At 31.9% G+C, this 20,811-nt stretch overlaps 1 protein-coding gene across 4 annotated transcripts in view; it reads left to right on the top strand.

The window, feature by feature from the left end:
- Positions 1-19,818, top strand: part of jhamt (juvenile hormone acid methyltransferase) — a 31,338-nt gene extending 11,520 nt beyond the window's left edge. For all 4 annotated transcript variants that reach the window (XM_075368228.1, XM_075368229.1, XM_075368230.1 and 1 more), the window contains exons 2-6: positions 4,964-5,156; positions 6,085-6,260; positions 7,905-8,037; positions 13,576-13,720; positions 19,555-19,818. In XM_075368228.1, coding sequence (XP_075224343.1) covers positions 4,971-5,156; positions 6,085-6,260; positions 7,905-8,037; positions 13,576-13,720; positions 19,555-19,742 — 828 coding nt within the window. In that variant the 5' untranslated portion in view covers positions 4,964-4,970 and the 3' untranslated portion in view covers positions 19,743-19,818. The remainder of the gene's footprint in view (positions 1-4,963; positions 5,157-6,084; positions 6,261-7,904; positions 8,038-13,575; positions 13,721-19,554) is intronic.
- Positions 19,819-20,811: the final 993 nt, after the last annotated feature.

Genomic DNA, 20,811 nt, shown 5'->3' with positions numbered 1-20,811 from the left:
GCTTCTATCAACTAGAAAACTTATATTAATTACAATAATAATAATAAATTAATTAATTAATCATAGTAAATTACAATAAATAATTTATATCATACTTAGGAATGCAATTAAATGAAATTATACAAATTCGGCTACCACAATAGAGATAAAAGTTCTACAATTACAACCAGTTATAGTTTATGCCGGCTAGTTGGTATAATGTTACACGCTGTCTTCTACAGTAAATCAGCTAATATAGGGTTCTACTTCCGATAAGTTTGGCTTTTGTTTGCACAAATCATTTATTTCAACTATCTTATCTTTCTAGTTAAAACATATATAGCACGTCATAGAGTGAAAGAATTAATATCTTGAAAACAATAAAAAAATAAGTTGAAGTTTTATTTTTGACGTCGTCAGGAAGGATAATAACTTTAATTTTAGTAAAACAGATGGGTAGGTGTTTACTATCAAGAAAAGATACTTAAAAGGTAATAAATTTAATACGACCCACTTTCTAAAAACTGTTTCATTCTGTGGTGCGACACCATTGAGAAAGATACAGTTCTGAAATATATTTTGAAAGAATATTTGCAGTTATTTAGAAGTCAACATTAGTGTTATGGTATATCAGCAAGTAAGATGTATTTTTTTCGGTCGGTTTATTAACAAAGTTTATTGTTAGTAGTTTTTATATTTATTACTAAATGTTACTTTACATTTATGGCTGATTTTATCAGTTTCCCTTTATCTACCTAAGATGACTGTTTAACAATAACACTGCGCATCTAGATTCAGATTTTTATTTTCTTAACGGCTATCGAGTTTTCTCTTTAAACGAACTATATTACCGTTGATTTATAAAATGTCTTTAGATCATTGGGAAGTTAAACTTTATTAAAAATTACGCACTGCATACTTTTACGTCAAAATATCCCTTACACCTTTGGGCTATAACAGCTTCCAAGTTTTAAAAATACATCCTTATTAAATATTTTACAAAATGTTTATGCTGGAGATTTATGGCCACCCAAAACACTATTTTAGAATGTTCTAATAAAAAAAAATACACGGTTAAAAATTTTACTTACGTAATTCAATTCAAAATTATTTTTAAAAAGAGATAGGTAATGCAACTTTAATATAACGAAAATAGTGAAAAATTGTTAATTTTTTATCTTAAAATTTTTACACCCAGCTTCATCTAGGTTCCCGAAAGAAATAGGGGATATATATTGTTAATGAGGTAAAATATTGTTCTAATAGAACTTACCCGGAGTTTAATCCGAGACATAATAATGTATTCGTTTGAGCTCCGCACTTCTAGTAGCTGCAGTTAACAAGAAACGGAATGGAACGCCAGGATAACGAAAGAGTTTATTATCTTCCTACTAATCGCAGAACCTGGACGAATGTCCCTTGCTGCTGTGCATTTATTTTAACGGGTGGGTCATTATTTATTTAGTGGCTCTTATATTTATGGAAGTAATTGTGATTTGCGTTCTGGTCCTTTACATCAATGATAAATATTTGACCGGGGCTGTTCCTGGGAGACTAGGCTCACATGAGCTTCGTTCTCTCGGCGTAATTCCACTTCAGTCCACTTGAAGTCATTTCGGTGCTAGCGCCTTTTGGCCTAACAGGAATAAGCCTTTCGGGGCCTCAGTGTTTGGAGGAGCAATGCGTTCCCCTCTCCGGAGGCAGTCTGACTGGTAAAAAATTGTAAGTTTTGGAAAGAATGATGGGATTTGGTGAGGTAAAATTGGGAGGCTGCTTTTTTATTCTTCATTCTTTTTTTTTCTTTTGGAACGCAAAGGTGAAAAATAACGTCTTTGTCTAACAAAGAAAAGCAGAGCAGAGAACGATGCAAAGGGACAGTTAAATACTTTGAATATCCGAATGATATTAGGCTATAAATCATTGTACTATAACAATCCAATAGTAATTAATGATGAAAAGGTTAAAACAAACCAAAGCTTTGTAAAATAAATATAAATTCTACGAAATCGCGGAGTTAGTGAAGAATAAGGCTCAAGACACAAATAAAAAAAATTTTAAAAACCCCATAGGCAAAGATGTTGGTACACAAATATGATACATGTAGTTGGTTTACGCACAAGCGCGAAAGAATGTTTCGTAACAACAAAAACAGCGCTGGCAATATTGTTTGTACAAGAAGCACTCATCAAAATTCACGAAAAAATTAATTTATAAAACGACGCTAGAGGCGTTAGTTTATGCGAATGCGTGAAAGAATGCTATTTTAAACATAATTCCTTATCTAATTATAAATTTATGATGCTGGTTATGTTTAACGATGTTAATCACACGGTATTCGCACCATCAGTGCGAATTTCTGTTAAAAGATGCGCATACGAGACCTCATCACAATTCAAAAACTAGAAAAAGTTATTCAAAGTTTACAGATTTCGGATATTTAAACGGCTCATGAATTTGATTATATTTTAAACAGTTCATATTTAAATAAGAAGCTTACATTAAAGAATAACAGATTATTTTGGAAAAACCACATTAAAATGGGTTAAATCGTTAAAAAATTATAGAGTAACAAAAAATACAGTTTATGGTAAAAAATCATCTCCAATGATTGTCCAAAGAAAAACTACTCATATATCAAATTGAAAACTAGTGAGGATTTTATTTTATTTTTAAATTATATGAATTATTCAATATTAAGTGGAAAAAATGTTACGGGGCTTTTATCTAATATTTTTACAACTGACAATGTCAAAATTGTCTATAACTAATTTGGTGCTGAAAGTACTGAATTCTACCTACTATTATATACAGCTATGATATTAATTCACATTATTATTGAGTATATCATACATTTAACTGTATTATTTTAAAACCTGAGCTATTAATTAAAAAGTTATTTAATAACTGTGTTATGTTATTACAAACATATCTACAAATTTTAAGAATATATATATATATATATATATATATATATATATATACACTAAAGATCAAACACCATCACCAGCTTGGTTCCAAGTCCAGGTCGATCATTCAAGAGGATGGGTAGGTGTGGAGGAGTAGTTACAACCTCATTATAAAACTTAGATCCAGATGGTAGCATATAGTTATACGGTCTCTGCCTAGGATTAGAGGTGACAACCAGTCAACTGTCTTGAAAGTGAAAGAGGAAAATATTCTTAACAGTGGAGAGAGCAGAAGAGCCTAGGAGAGCAAACCTTGAAAGAATCCTGCAAGCTGAATGAACTACCTCACTGCTTGGAGGCAACGAGGTAGCACTGTATCCTACTAGGCTTAACTCACCTTCTTAGAGACCAGAGTGGCTGGGGGATTACATGTATCACACTGGTAATCTTCAAGAAACCTAAGATAGGAAAGGAATTTTGGTTCAGGAAAATTTAAAAACATTTCCACTTTCCTTTTTTAATTTAATGAGGATGAAGCTTGCTGGTAGGTTTAATGCCTGAAGTAGAAGATTAAACATTTATATTACCAAATGTTTTTATTAAAATATTAAAAAATCCAAAACTAAACTGTAGATCAGCATGACTGCTTAAAGTACTAATGTTCATGAATGATTATAGTTGATTTGAGGCAATGAATATTATTAACGGAAGATCTTACACCAATATCAATAAAACTATTTTGTAGCAATTAGTTAACAATTGTAATTTTTTGAAGTTGATAAAACAGTTGTAGTAAGTAAATAAAAAAGCTTGAAATGTATTATAATAACTCCAGTTGCTGATGAATTACTATTCTTGTTGAAATAGATCATGTTAGGATAGTAATTAAAATAACTAGCAAACCATCAATAAAAAATAATTTAATAAAAAAACTAATTCCTAACTTCAGATCAAGTTTTAATATTGTGCAGCTCCTTAGAATAATGACTGATAGGATTAGGAACATTATAAACACTTAGCTCCAGACAGGGTTTTTATACAGTCAATGATAAGGAAACAGTTTCTGGATAAAGCTAGAGACTGAGGTAGGCAATCAAACATCAAAACCCTCAGCTGGATCCAGTTATGTTTAGTTAAAATCTGCTGAATATCACCTGAAAGCAAGTAATTAAGGATAAAAAAAGAAAGAAACAATCTACTCAGAGAAAACCCGTAAGACAAACAACCTCAACCAGAGCAGTAGTAAAAGGCTGTGAGGGTTTCCATAATTCCTCAGATCTAGATTTTTTTATCCCTATTCAGAATGAGAGCAGTATATATTGATCATTATGTTAATCAGTTTAAAAATATGCAGTAAAAATTGCTATTCCTTCAGATACAAAATAGCAATTCAAAAGTAAAGTCAAACTTTCTTAAGACATCCCACCCATCCCCAAAAAGTTTTGGCAAATCTGGTGAGTAAAAAAACTATGACTGATTTAACCAGAATTCTCTGCAGGATAAATAAGTAAATTTACTTTGAATGCCATCATACAGGCATTGTGTATGCCTCAATTGATATTAAATGCGCTTCCTATCATCCAAAGAAATATTGAATATTAAAAAAAAGTAGGAGCTAAAAAAACTTAGTTAAAAGTGTTTTATTAACTTTTTTGATCTTGTTTCATAAATTACTTTATATTATTACAAATCTTTTGTAAGAATGACACTTCGGCCAAAAATGCTTAAAAAATTCTAGAAACTGGTAATTAATCAGATCAAAATTAAACAGTATATTTATGTTTTACATTTTTTGTTGGTTATTTTGACATATAAGAGACATTTAAAAAAATTATAAGAATATTACCTCTCTTACTGAATATGCAGTACATAGTATAAGGCAACAGGAAATAATTTAATTTCTCACTTTTTCTAGTAAGACTGTGATTGTATTCTAGTTGAATGTCTAAAGATGGCAAGATCATTTTTAAGAATGATATGTGTCTCAAATCACCTAAACCATAAGAATTTAGCACCTAATACAAACACAAACCTATTTAATTGGTAAATAACTGGTTAATTATTACTTGTTCTTACAGATACAAAATGGAACATGCAGAATTATATGCACAATCTAACAGCAATCAGTATAAAGATAATGAAAAAATATTACAAGAATATAAAAATAAGTTAAATTGGGTTGAAAATGAACAGATTTTAGATATCGGTTGTGGTACTGGAAATACAACTGTTGATCTTATATTACCAATAATTCCTAAGTCAGCAAGTCTGGTGAGTATTGATTTTTCATTAATTATATTGCCCCTTTTATTAATATTTTCTGCTGAATCACACTTTGTATTCAAGAGTTTTACAAACTCCTGTTACATTTTTATAAGTGTGTAGAGCATTCCAGAATGATCAAGACATAAATTACAATATAATGATAATGATAATGAATATTTTGCCATGGATAATAAAATATAGCAAACTAATTTTCTGCTGACCTTTTCATCTGCTTGTTTCCTTTCCACCTTGATATAATCAATTAATTGAAATCTTCTCCTTTTCCCCACTCAATCCACAATTCTTTGTAGATCTTCCACTACTAAATTTTTTTCTCCAGTAATTTATCCAACTTTTTTTAATCTTCATTACTATAAATGGTTTTCTTTGTTCCTCATTCCTCTATTTCTAATGTTATCTGTTCATTTTTTTCTTCTTCCATTTCTTAATTTTGATTATCAATTCTTTTAACTGTTTGGGATTTCTTGGTGCTTAATGTTTTTTTGGTAGCCATTCTCTTAGCAGAAGTTGAATAATTTATTCTTTCTGATATCCCTTTTTCCTAAATTATATTTTCTAGCAACGTCATCTCTTCTCTCATCAACCAATACAAATAGAAAGTTCACTTTGCATGTATAACATACTTATTTCTATGTACACAATTATACCCATGGAATATGCTTTTAATTACTTAAATATGCCATGTGTTTATTGCTTGAATTTTTTTATTTATTTATACACCTACCTATTCCTCTCTTTTCCCCGTTCTTTAACCATACTATTACCTATATCTCATTGTCAGTGAAAGTGTATTAACATTTCTGTGCAGATAATAATAAATCACTAAGTACAATTAATATGCTAATAGTAGATAAGAGTAACATGTATTGTTATATTGTTATGAATGATGAAACTATTTCTGTAATCTTTTCAGACAGGAATTGACATTTCAAAGGATATGATAAAATTTGCCCAGAAGACTTACAAAAACGATAAACTGAGATTCACTACTCTGGATATTGCTGCAGATAATGTGACAGAAATATTGGGAAATGAAACTTTTAACAAAATATTTTCATTCTACTGTTTACATTGGATACCTGATCAAAGGTAGAGCTGTATACTTGATAAATGTATACCCCTTGTCAAATCAAAGAATTATCTAATTTCATCAATTATACAGTTAGATATAATTTTAAAGATGAATATATAGTGAGAAATTTATTAGCAAAAATATTAACTTTATGTAAGCAGCATGTTTTAGAAACAATACTAATTTCATTCTTTTTATTCTAATGAAACATTTAAATGGTGTATATACTTTTAATGAATATTGGAAGGATACAATATGATTGGTTGGCCTCCTGGACCTCTGTTCATAATTGCTTTCTCTTTCTACTCTTCTCTTGATATGTTTAACAAAAAAATCAGGTCAACCCCTATATCTACTCTGTGCAGATGGGAAGATGAATCTGTACATGGGCCTGTCTGCTTTTATGTACAGGTTGTAAAAGGCCCAAGCAATGACCAAGGTTAAGACAGCTTCCAACATTTTAATCCTAATTTTCTTTAAGTCTCCCCTGCAAGTTTGACAGTGGAATATGAATTCGTAATTTTGTACCAATTTTATAATATTTATGATCATACTGTAGAAAATGGGCAGAAAAGCTTTTTAAGGTATTTCTAATGTAAAGAATTAATATAACCTAATGTTGGTTGAGGTATCTTTAAGGATAAGATAATGTTCTTCAAGCTATACTACATATTAAGTTGGTAATTTATTTACATAATATAGATCTGAATTGACAGTACTGGTATTTTTTAATAAATTTCTTTGTACATAACTTCTTTGTAATTGCATAAGAGACATTTCATTTAATGTTCCGAAAAACTTGATATGATTGGCATTCCATGTTACAGTGAATGTCCTAAATACATAATCAGTTATAATTAATGAAGATATCAATGTATTTAGGAATATTGCTAAGGCATTTCAGTCCAGGCCTGATCATCTGCTTAAAGCTTAGCAGAGTTTCAATTAAATTTAGTGCAGTACTTACTGCATGTGTTGAGCGAAGAAAGAGTCTCATGTGAGACTCTTTCTTCGCTCAAATAAATTGTAATACGAAATATAATTGGTTTGAATATTTAAATGTTGTCATGTATAAACATTAAAAACCTATTTGATATTATTAAATGATATTATCCTTATTGCATTAATGAGTAATTAATTTGTATTTTTTAAATTTATTATTACTGTCGTTTGTTTTTAAATTATTTTCAAGCTGTTTTGTCTTACTTTACTTTTTTTTGTTTTGAATATTGCTCACTGAAAACGAACTTTTTCTGTTACTAAAAATTGTTTAATTTAAATAAATAAAAGCATAGCAGAAGTAAATAACTTAAGATAGAATAATTAATCATATAAAATAATATTTCTTTACTTACGTTCTACAAAAGGGGCTAAATTATTTTAATAAAATGTAAACAATTATTTAGTGAAATATTTACTTCAATAATCTTTTAAATTTTACAGTACTTTATATTATTTGGAAATTTTTGTATCAAGCTAACATTCTTTTACGTGGGAAGACACTTTTCTTGTCCTGCTAACCTTTTGCACTACCAAGACACAAAAAATCATAATAAATAAATTCCAAATAAATATAACTGAAAAAAATAATTGTATATAAACATTAAAAATGTATATTAAATGTATATTTTAAATGTATTTTAAAAGTATTATTCTTTCAGAAAAGCAGCTGAAAATATATGGAAATTACTGAAAACTGGTGGAATGGCACTTATAGTTTTTATCGCCAAGAGTTCATTATTTTCTTTGTATAAATGGCTTAGTGAACAACCAAAATGGAAAGAATACATGCTGGTATTTTATGAAAATTAATAATAATTAATTTTTATTAATTAATATATTTAGTTTAATCTCATTAGTTAGATTAACAATGGAAGGGATATTTTATGAAACTAAAATATCAAAAAGGTCTTAAATGAAGAAAAAAACATATGAGAACTGACTGAACTGTAAATAAGTACTGGAGAAGCCTTATTTTTTATTGTATGTAAAAGGATGAAGTGGTTAGTATTAAGTAGTTTAACCTCCAGGACCACCATTAAGTATTGCTTCAGAGGATGAGATGAATGTTTTTGTAGCATTTGTTGGTTTGCTTGGCATTTCTCCTGCCACCACCCCATTTGGTCGCCTTAAGCGTAAGACCGAATGTCTATGCCACAAACGGCTACTGAGCCACGAAACAGTTTAGCGACCAGTGTCCTAACTGGCTTCTAGAGCTAACCTAAAAGCGTGAGCGGAATAAGTGTGGTACCATACACCACTTGTTTGCGTGTCCCACCGCCCACTTGTCATATATCAATCACTAAAATGGGTAGGCGCACCCCGTCAACTACTAAAATATATGACTTATCAATGACTAATTTATCTTGTCAAAGACAGCAATTTACTGCCACGCCTAGGCCACTGAATGCCAGCAAGTATCTGTTCACCATTAAAGCGCATGGAGCCTTAATCTGGCTGGTAGTCAGCCATATCTTTCAGTTAGCTTCCTACAGCAGCAGTAGGAGTCTTTTCTCTTAGGTAAACTACTGATGTTGGTTGAACAAAGCAACCGCATCAAGGAACTCCCACACAGTTCGACAATGCGGCTCTCACCACATTGACTTGGCACTTGTGAGTGGCCAATTTTCCCCTTGACCTCCAGTTCCAGGTGAATATTGTTAATATAATTTCCAAGTGAATATAAGTTACAGGGTGGCCTGAGTCCTGCTCGAAACTGCATCCCAAATATCTCAGCCTCACTGCCTCTTCACAATTCCACATGGCCAACCAAACTTTCATCACTAAATCGATTGGGAGAGCCTTTCCGAATATGGTGTTAGCATCATAGGAGGTTGTTTTAAAGACACCAGTGAATAAAATTAAGTCTCTACGCTGGGCACTCCTTAAATTCTGAATATGTGCTAGATTTCTATCCAACCTTTGGCCCAAATGGATACAGCATAAAGAGACCATACTCTCGAAGACACCTCAGTAACACCATGTAGAAAGGACAGCCTGTACTCCTGAGCAATCCTCCTAAGCTTGTGAATCACAGAGACTGCGTCCGCAGCTACTTGCCTAATGTGGTTGCTAAACACAAACTTCTCATTAAACAAAACACCTAGGTACTTATGAACTCGAACTCGACTGATTACACAGCCTTTATACTTAATATGGGGGTTACAACTGTATGATAATTTGTCTGCACCCTTGAGAAGCATAAACTTCATCTTGGGCTCAGAAATCCTTAAATTTTGAATGTCCACCCAGCCATCTGCGGTTGACAAAGCAGCCTGCGCTTGGTCTTCTAGTTGTGGTCGTGAATTACCATGAACTATCAGGAGACAATCATCGGTGAAAGCTTGTAGGGCTGAATATCACCTGTATTTTAGAGGGCTTGGCTGATATGCTACACTATACTCAACCCAGTGTGTTCATTCCTAAAAATAACCTGGCAAGCTAAGCCTTGCCAAGCCTTTAATAAGCCTGGCAAGGGGTGTTTGTTATTCCTAAAAATGATTACAGCATTTTAAGGGAAGACTAATGTTTCACATTAACTCCCAGCACTCTATATAGAATATCACAGATTCTATAATTTAGTTTAAATTTGATAAAATAAACATTATACATCCATGAACATTAACCCATCTGCTGAACTCTAAATGCAATGTATGGAAGAAAACTATAGATACTATTGGTACAAAAAATAAATAAAATGGTTTAGAAAGAAACCATTGAATGCCAAATTTGTTAAAAAATACACTTTCAGTGATCATATCTTAAAACTGAGGAATAAAATGTAATATAAATATTAATAAAATGCAAAACCTTTTCTTGTTTATAAGGAAAAAACTAAAACAATGATGTCGAAACTGATTTTCAGTTATCAGAATTTTGTTTAAATTATTATACATCTCAATTTTCTATTAATGTTACAAGAAACATCTGGCAATTTCAATGTTACCAGACAATACTGTCTGTGTAGTTCTGTACATTTCCTTTCACTTTCAAACTAACGTAACTTGTAATACCTAACAAGTTTACCTTCTATGAATAACTAGTTCAGCGCTTAATATTATAAAGTTCGTTTTCTCTATCTTTTCTAAGTTTGTGAAACCACCAATTTTTAACAATTTAAGTTTGAATTTTGGTATCCATGATGTTTGATTTAAATAATAATTTAAATCAACTCAAGTGTGTACTTTTTAATTTTATTTCTTAAGACAATTGATTTATGTAAGGTATCTGAGATTGAAGTAATATTTCTATAACTTTCACCTTAAAAAAAAGGTATCAGTACAATATATTGTAGTCAGTTTAAAAACTGTTCTATATTCAATATTCTTCTATACATTTCAAAGCTTGGATAATAATTCATATTTTTTCATTATAAAATGCAAAAAATTCAAATGAATATTATAAAATTTAAAAAAATGTTAAGCATGTGTGTGATATTGATAAAAATGTTTTTTTCTAAAGAAAGTACAGCATATACATAGTAATTCACTTCAGATGTCATACTTGTTTTGTTAAATGTATTATCCACTAGAAAAAGAGAGGAGAAACATGCAAAATATGTATTTGCCTAATAAAGGCATTCATATTCAATGCAAAATTTTAGATCATGATGTTAAAAGTAATCAGTTCGTTGTTAAGTTTTTAATCTATTTTTACTTGATAAAAATGCACAAATGTAATTAAAAAAACTATCAGCTGTATACAATAAAGTTACCCACTAAAATGTTAAGTTGCAGAATTTTCAACAGTTATGTAATTATGAGTAAAGGTTCATATTGCTACTATAACTGTAATGTAATGGATATCAAACAATCATTTAAAATTAAGGAATGAGTATGTTAATACAACTTTGAAAATTATGCCGATATTAAATAATTTGAAATTTAAAACAAATAATAAGAAAATTAATTCTTTTAGAAATAATATGCAGATATACAACAAAATTATTTATATTAACTATAAAAATAGTCATAAAACTAAATGTAATTACACAGAAAGAACATCTGTTGTAATTATATAGTTAAACCATAGCATTAACAACAAATATAAGTGAAATTAATTAAAAAATTATTGATTTACTGACACAAAAATGTAAAAGAAATGATTTCCACACAACATAATTTTTGTTATAACTTTAAAGCACTTAAAACATTGTTGAACACTGTGATAATTACATTTCACAATGAAGTCACAATGATAACTATACAAATTATACCATGAAATGTGATTTAACATGTATCTATTGAACTGATTATTTCTTTACTTATGTATCAATGTGGTTCTTCCTCAAATGTAATGAATATTCATATAATATGCACGTATTTAAAAACAGTAACATAAAATCATGAATACTAACAACATATCAAAACAGTTAATTTTATTTCTAGTCTTTTCCGATAAAGTTTCATTAAAACATTCAATTTTATTTATTTTTTCTAGTCCCTTCAAATTAATTATCCACTTATATTTAAAAAAAAAAATTCCAGCGCATTTATAAACTCCAAATTAAAAGTTTCTACTAAATTAAGCTTTACTTTAGAAACTTATGCTATTTTACCCTACTTTAAACAAGTTCAGTATTTTCTAATCATTCATTAAAAATATTTTTTTCTCCTGAATTTTTCTTCATTGTTATAAAATCTATATTGGTTCTTATAAAATGCCTTTTAATGTAATCACAGACTCATTGCGTCCATTACTTTCTACATTCTTATTCAATGAACAACCAAAAGTGTTCTTATTAAAATAAAATGAAGTACAAACATTTAAGGATTACTTTTAATACAATTATTTTTGAATTATAAAATATACAAAGCCAAACACACAAAATATTTATCAAACAGGAGCATATAATGCAAAAGTGGGACTATAATTATACAAAATATGTATAAAATCTGGTAGAAGTTATAAAAAACATTTTAAAAAATTAAAATTTTTCAAGTATGGCACACAGCAAATGTTTGTTTTCTAACAAAAGAATAAGTAACCATAATGTAAATAAAATCCATCAATTAATAATATACTTTACTTTTATGGAAAAGTTATAACAGCTTTTTCTCACATCTTGCTCTCCTTTCTCTCCCAGATATAGGAGAGAATTTTCGTTTTACATAGCTGTGAGCTTGTTGATCTTTCTCTACCTCTTTATAACTGATTGCCATCCCCACGATTGCTATGGTACCTCAACTCTTCCATTACCACATATACCCATAAATAAATATGCTGCTGTTTAATGAACACACCCTACACAAGATTTTCCAAAAATTCCCATTTTATCATATATCTTAATTTGTAACTAATTCACTCCATTACTTCTTCAATAATAGTTAATTTCTAAAGCTGGGACCTCTATATCTTTTGGCATTACCTACATCTCAGCTACGTACATCATGTAGCTTTCAAGGAACTTAAAATCATTTTTTCATATTTTTAGTTAAAAAATGAATAATGCAACAACAATAGCTCTCTTTAATTAATTTTGTCTATGCTTGTTTTTAATCTCTGTTGCCTGGAATTAGATATTCTAATATCTGACTTTCCAGCTCTACCATTTATATTTCTGTCAATTTTTGTATCATGTTAACAAACTCTCTGTCACTCGCCTTGATAGCTGATAATCAGCAAAAAGTAAATTATTTATTCAGCAGTCATCTGTTTCAGGGTCCATTATTTGGTATTTTTACTATTAAAAGTTTTTATATCTTATTGTTAAAAAAATCCTTCAGAAAACTTCCTTCCTTTATGCACATAACATACAAAATCCTTATTCAAGATTACATCAGAAAAACCAAGTAGAAATAAAACCAAAAAAAAATTACAAAAATAAATAACATTTTTAAAATAAATAAATATTTACAAATACATATAGTGCACTGATATAATGTACTAGTAATTAAATTAGGAGATTATTGAATGCTAAACAAAAAACAACATTAAAAAAACTTACAAAATTCAGTCAAAAGTCTTACAGACATTTAAAATTTTAATAGTAAATCAATTTTAGTCACAATGCTGCTTAACATTTATGTAATATTGTTATATAGTACAAACATACAAAATCAGTCAGGTATAAAAAACTTCTGCAGATAATAAAGCATTATGAGATAAGATGATGCCTACCTTCTATTAAATTGCTACATTCATCAGATTTAGATGAATCATTATTCTTCTAAAGAAAGTATATAATAAACTAGAAGAAAATAACTGGAGATTACAAACAGTTTGCTTCTATTGTAAATTATTATTTTATAATTCTATCCTATTGCATTATTCTATGTAATAATATTTTCTATAAGAAAGTAACTATTAAACTACTAATTGTTTTCTTTCTAGGATGTAAATAATTATGCTTCATATCAAGATGTACAAAATCCCTGTGAAATTTATAGTGAACTACTTCATGCAACTGGTTTTAAAGTTATTGAATGCTATGAAAAAGAAACTTCAGTTAATGCAAGAACTATTAAAGAACTTGAAAGTAAGTATTATAATTACATTAAGTTTTAACTTTTGATAAAAACTACAGTGGTAAGAAAACAGAGATTATTTTCCAATCTGCAACATTTCAGAATAATTTGGCTGCATGGTTAATAAGTTCAGTAATCAGTTGCAGTCTGTGTATGGGCTTTCAGTCTACAATTACACTGCACAACAATAAAAATGTTTTGGGTACAAAAATAACTTATTCTTATGTATTTCCATCTGCTGAATCCAAAATCACCAAAAAATGACTGATAGCCTTAGAGATACACTTCATTTTTTACCTGATCTACATTTTTAGATTGTGGGTAATTTTGTTTTTGGAGTTGTCACACCTGTTAAATGACAAAACACAATGTTCTCTTGCTGTTTGTAGATTATAAACATTATTATTGTTGTTGGGAGTTTCATATTGCTTTTGTGCTGAAATTAGTGCAGAATTTCTGGTTTTTGAGTGCTTTTGAAGTGAAAAATGTATTAAATCAAAATGCCACGAAAATGTATAAATTCAGTGAATAATTTTTGTTACATCTATGGTGAAATAACATTTTCGTCACAGAAATGTAATCGTATATCTCTTGTGAAAACTGCTTATCAGCATTATTTTGGTATGAAGGAAGGGGACCAGGATAAATCATGGGCTCCACATATATGTTGCAACTTTTGTTCAGTTATAGTATGATAATGGTTGAAAAATAAAAAAACGATCTATGGCTTTTGCTGTGCCTATGGTTTGACGGAAGCCCACAAGCCATACAGATAGTTGCTATTTCTGCTTGACTTCACCTATAAAGGCAGGATTGTCAATGAAGAAAAGAGGAACAGTTGAATACCCTAATTCTCCATCTGCTATTCGACCTATTCCACATTCAGATAGTTTACCAGTTCCTACTACACCCCAAAATTATGAGGTTGAAGTAGAAAATGAAGACAGTGTGGAAGAAGAAGAACCAACAAGAGTTCCACATTCCATGACTGATTTTAACAAAAAAGATGATAAAGTGCACAGAATGAATCACGTGGAATTGAATGATTTCATTTGAAACCTTGATTTGTTGAAGGAGAAGGCAGAACTTCTAGGATCAAGACTACAGCAATGGAATCCTCTTCAACGTGATTCAGGGTCTCACAGTACAGACATCGTCATAAGGATCTGCTTTCTTTTTTTGAGAAGAAAAACAATCTTGTCGTTTGCTGCGATGTTAATGGCTTGATGAAATGTTTGAATTTGAATCAGTCAGTTAGATGAACTGATTGAAGGCTACTCATAGATTCCTCCAAGCTTAGTTTGAAAGCTGTATTACTGGCAACCATCTTCCTTCATTCCTGTTGGTCATGCAGTTCAGAAGAAGTCCTTGAGTGCATTGCCAGTGCTGTGGCTATCTGTTGATTATCAGTGATTTTTTGGCTGCTGGTTGTGTGTGTACCTTCCAGCAGTATCAATGCTTAACTGGTTATCAGACTGCGGACACAATCAGCACTTTTATATTTTGGACTCATCCTTGCTAATTTCTTCGGAGGTGATTGGTGTGGTTTTGTGCAACGCATACCTGCCTCATCGTGGCTGAAAGATGGCAACGACTGCTGGTCGTTAATCCCCGTAATGAGTAAAGGGTAGTGCCCTTTAGTCTACTCACGCTCTCTCCAGCGAGGGCCGTAATCCGTGGTTTCTTGCCGTACGTTGGACATATTGCATTTAATCGATCCAGCAGCTGCCAAGAAGTACGAAGTGTGACAGGAGAATAACAAGGTGCCTGTCTCGCTGCGGGCAGTTGTCACGTTTGTGGACTTGCCCAATTTAGTATGGTAGGAGGAAGACAGCGAGAATTTCGTTAGGGAAGTTTGATGTGCTAGGCGGTAGGGAAATTCGGCCCCTACCGAAGTTTCCGAGTTTCAGGAGGTCTGCAAGTCCAAGCGGAAAAGGAAGCCTGAGCCGATGCCGTCAACGTGCTCCTCCGAAGGCGAGGTGAGCATCGCGTTGGACACGGGGGCACCCACCCAGGTGCGGTCCTCCCCAGCAGTCGAAGCATTCAGGAAAGCGAAGGGCAGATCCGGCAGTTCTGCCCCGCTGGGCAAAGTAGTCCAGCAGGATCTGGACTACTTGTTAGAGTTCATTACGCTTCCCGGCGGAGTCAGTGCAATTTCTTTCAGGAAGGTGCTTTTAGGGATAGTTTGGCTAGCTTTAGGTTGGTTGACTCCGGCTTGTGTCCGGACTGTAGGGTCGATGACGCTGTGGACCTTGTCCTTATGTCTGCCCCGGACTCCCGTTACCAGAGTTTTAAGGGAACTTGAGAGAGTTAACCCCTTCTTTGATCTACGGGTCAACTGGATAACTCGCAGAGATTGTCCAAAGTTGCAGGCTTCCTTCCCCTGCGCAGGACGGCCGAAGGAATCTAGTAGGTAATAGAGTAGGATCCGGGATGGCTAGGGTCCGCCTGGACAGTTGACTGGCTGAAGGTAGGCGCTTTGGCAGCGAGCCACGATTAGTTAGATAAGAGGTGTCAATTGTTGAATTGTTAAGCTGTCGGCGGAACGACGACTGCATTGCCGAAGGGCATGGGACACCATGCAGCCGTGAGGTGTAGTGGCTTCCCGACGATGGTTTACTGTGGTGAATGTCACGCGGGACTCTGTGATGGAGCTGAGTGGTAGTAGGCGATCAATCCCCCTCTGCCTGGTAGACCAGACCGGAGTCCGTAATTAACCTAAGTCAGGGTTTATTAGCGCATGCTGACTTTACTAAGTGAACTAGGACTAAATTTTGTTGTTGCGATCAACATGTTTGTTGGTACGTTGTGTTATTTTTGCCTCGAATTACGAGACATTCACGAAATTGGCTCATAACAAGTAGAACTAGGCGCGGGGTTTGCGCTTCGGCGAGCTCGGTTAGCTAGTTCAGAGGAAGACAATGTAGGACATTCAAGATGTCCGAACAAGGCCTACAGCGAAGGCAGTAAGCTGAGCTATTGAATCACCGATGAAAATGTCTACCGAGGCATTTGTATCGGTGGCACCCCAATGAGGCCAGGCTTATTACTATGAGTTCACAAGAAGGCAACCCACCAGGTCGGTTTAGTGGTGAACACGTCTTCCCAAATCAGCTGATTTTGAAGTCGAGAGTTCCAGCATTCAAATCCTGGAAAAAAGAGTTATTTTATATGGATTTGAATACTAGTATCGTGGATACTGGTGTTCTTTGGTGGTTGGGTTTCAATTAACCACATATCTCAGGAATAGTCGAACTGAGACTGTACAAGACTACACTTCATTTACACTCATACATATCATCCTCCTTCAACTCTGAAGTAATACCTGAACAGTAATTCCCAGAGGCTAAACAGAAAAAGAAAGAAAAGTTCACATGTAGGAGATTTATGCAAACATGGCAATCCTCCTAGAGTCAATCAAATATGCTGAACACAAAGTAGAAAATATGTGGAGATCTAAAAGTCATTGATATACTGTTAGGAATGCAACCGGGGTACACTAAATTCTGCTGTTTTTTATGTATGTGGGACAGTAGGTATAGGAAATCAAATTATATTCAAGCAGATTGACCTGCAAAAAATCTTAACTCTTACGAGAAAAATGTTATTGCTGAGCCTCTTGTGGATCAAAAAGATGTTCTTTTTCCACCCCTTCATATAAAGCTGGGTTTGGTAAAACTTTGTCAAAAGTATGAACCAAGAAGGACAGGCCTTTAAGTACTTAAATTGCCTAAATTAAGTGATGCAAAATATAAAGAAGATATTTTTGTTGGGCCACAAATTCGACAACTTGTAAAGGATCCTTCATTTGACCCAATTTTGGAGGGGACAGAAAAGGAAGCTTGGGAAGTCTTAAAGGGACTCATTCATGAATTTTTAGGCAACTGAAGAGATGAAAACTACAGTCAGTTGGTGGCAGTACTTCTGCAAATATACCATCAACTCGGATGCAAGATGTCCCTTAAAATCAATTTTCTCCAATCACACCTGGACTTTTTCCCTCCTAGTTGTGGAGTCAGTGATGAACACAGAGAAAGATTTCATCAGGATATTTCTGTAATGGAACAAAGATATCAGGGCAATTGGAATGAAGCAATGCTTGCGAATTACTGCTGGTCTGTGAGTAGGAATGCTCTGGAACTCACTTACAAGAGGAAAGCCAAAAGACAACGATCTCATGAAGCCACCATATGATTCTCTTCAGACCCAACCAACTGCCAGGTATTCTTCCATCAATTAAGAACTCTTAGAATGTAACTGTATTAAAAAAATGTCAAATGGACTTTCTATGTTGTTGGTATATATAATTAAATGAATAGTTTACTCTTAATCCATTAAAATAAAATACTTCCACCCATTGTATATATATCATAGAAACTCGAGCTAATAAAAAGTTTTCTGTCATATTCATTTTTCTCAACCCATAATTAGTAAGATTTGACAAATGAAGTGAAAAGGAAACAGTCAAAAAAAATATTTTTTTGGGCAGTGTTATTGATCAGTATAATTCATTGCTATTTTGGGTAAGATGGCAATATCTTTCTTAGAATTATGAATAGGAAGAGCAAATCGACTTGACTTCAAATCGACTTGACCTGTATACTAAATCAATTCTTTCCCATCATCCAAATTTCCTTTCGTCTGTGAATTTTGACAAGACATCCTGTGGATTTATTTAAAGGTATGGGGCCCTACATGATTGGTATTTCTATAATTTGGTGGGGGGTAGCTCTGCCAATGAAAATGTCACAGATATTTGTTTCTTGTACAACGGTTGTCTTAATTGCCCAGTCCACATCTGAAATGCTGTAATCAGATAAAACCTTCAAAAAACAAACAGCCTTCACAAAACATACATTATTCTAAAAATTGGATATTTTCTATGATTTTTTCTTAATTCATATTATTTATTTAAAAATAATTTCTGGCTACGTCTTATTACATATAGATACTCAATTTTTCTTTAATTTAGATTTTTAAACATAAATTTTTCAAGTCAAAAATTAAATGTAAATAAAAAATAAATAATTAAGATACATTTTTCTTCACCTATGTTGTCATTTTTTAATAGTCACCAGATCAACAATTCTTTACATAGACTCAATAGGATTTGACTCATAGGACGTTTTTATACTGGAATTGCAAAAAAACTCCTAATATTTGTATGGGGCATTTTTAGTGGCTGATTTATTACATAAAGCTAGATCTCATATTGCTGAAATTTTTTTTTATTTAAGAAATGAATTAGATAAAAATTTCATAATTTTACATACAAAAGTCCATCCAGTTTAATCGTCTGTCCAATCTAATTTATAAGTACAGTAAAAATAGCAAAATATTATGCAATGAAAAAATAAGTGTAATGGTAGGTTGATGGAATTTTAGAAGTAGAAGGTAACCAAATAGGTATTTCATCAATTACTTTTTATCCAACTCTACATACAAAATGAAATTCTATTCCACTAGTTCCCAATACAGAAGAGGCTTCTTGACCAACTACTAGATGCCATTGTGCAGCTGATATTAGCTGAGTGTTATGTTATAATACCAACATAGCACCTATTAAAGGAAGAAGGGATGAATGAGAAGGTAAGCAGGGTAGAGAAACCCATTGGAGGATGGCTCTCGATCAGGGTGATATAAATACATAAACTGAGAGTTAATGCCCCAATAGATATGGAATAGTGAACAGATATAATACAATAAAATTTATGGGAAAATTTGAACACGATGTACTGTACATAATTTTCTATGAAATGAATTATAATTTTGCAACATCTGTTACTTACTATTAAAGTATAATTTATTTTCTGTCAGAGTTTTAATGTGTATTTCTCATTTTCAGAGGCGCTGAAAGCAGTTAATCCATTCATTAATAGAATGCCAATCGACATTCAGGGAGAATATATGAATTGTTTAATGAATAAAATACTTGATCATAATTTGGTTAAAACAAATGAAAGTGAACCGCAAAATATATCATATATTAAACCAAATCAATTGCTAATAACATACTGTCAAAAAATTAGTTAAATGAATCATGGTTTAATGGTTGTGAGTGGGAAAGAGGTTCAATCATAAATTAACAGAAGTAGAGTTTTTCATTCTCGCCATTCTACATTTATTTAATTGAGACAAATGCATGGAAGAAACTTTCTTTTTTGTTGATCAATTGAGAATTTTCATTCATTTACCATTAATATATGAGTGAATATTGGATAAAAAATGTTGCAAGTGGATTAAACTTTCAATCTATTACAAAGAATTAAGATATAAACAATAAAAACAAGTATTTCTACATCTTTTCTTAGTGTTACTAAATAATTTATAAATCTCTAAGCATAAAGTGCTTAGTTAAAATTATTGAAAAATTATAACAATAATTTTAAATATAAGTTATTTCACTATTATTGTCACACACTACTGAATACCAGCAGTGTACAAAAGGAAACAACCACCAGAGTTGTTTAATTAAACTTAAGTAGAAACTGGCTTGCCAAATGTGGTTTTATATTTAATTTCTTCTGTTCTCAAAGATGTAATTACTATGTTCATCAAAACATCTGTCTAATGCGGCTGTCTGTACTTATGAGAGATATTTTAAGATGTACTTACTGTTGTGGTAGTGCATAACAGTACAGGAAAGAAATTGAAAGTGTGTGAGATAGATAAGACAATATATATCTCAAAATAGACACATAACATTTTACCTAATTTATATGCAAAAACTGCATATGTACTGATAGCAATAGCAATAGCTTTGTGTCAATTGACCAAAACTATGAAAAAGTAAACATTTCTAACCATGTTTTGACACTGTTTCAATGTAACAAAGGAACTTTGCACAGTTTCATAACAGTTGATGAAACTTAAATACATCACTACTACCCCAAAACCAAGTGAACAATGAAAACAATACACTGCAGCTGGGTAACTTATACCAAAGAAGGTAAAAATTATTCTAACAGCAGGAAAGGTGATGGCTACTGCATCTTTTGGAATGCTTGTTGCTCGTGGCATAATCCTCATTGACTTCAGAAGTGTAAAATAATAACTGATAATATGAATTACTGCTGGATTGTCTCAATGACCAAAAAAAAAC

This window comes from Lycorma delicatula, chromosome 6 (assembly GCF_047948215.1).
Source record: "Lycorma delicatula isolate Av1 chromosome 6, ASM4794821v1, whole genome shotgun sequence".
NCBI classification, from domain to species: Eukaryota; Metazoa; Arthropoda; class Insecta; order Hemiptera; family Fulgoridae; genus Lycorma; species Lycorma delicatula.
The sequence above is the reverse complement of the archived record's forward strand: the minus strand, read 5'-3'. Positions and strand labels throughout refer to the sequence as shown.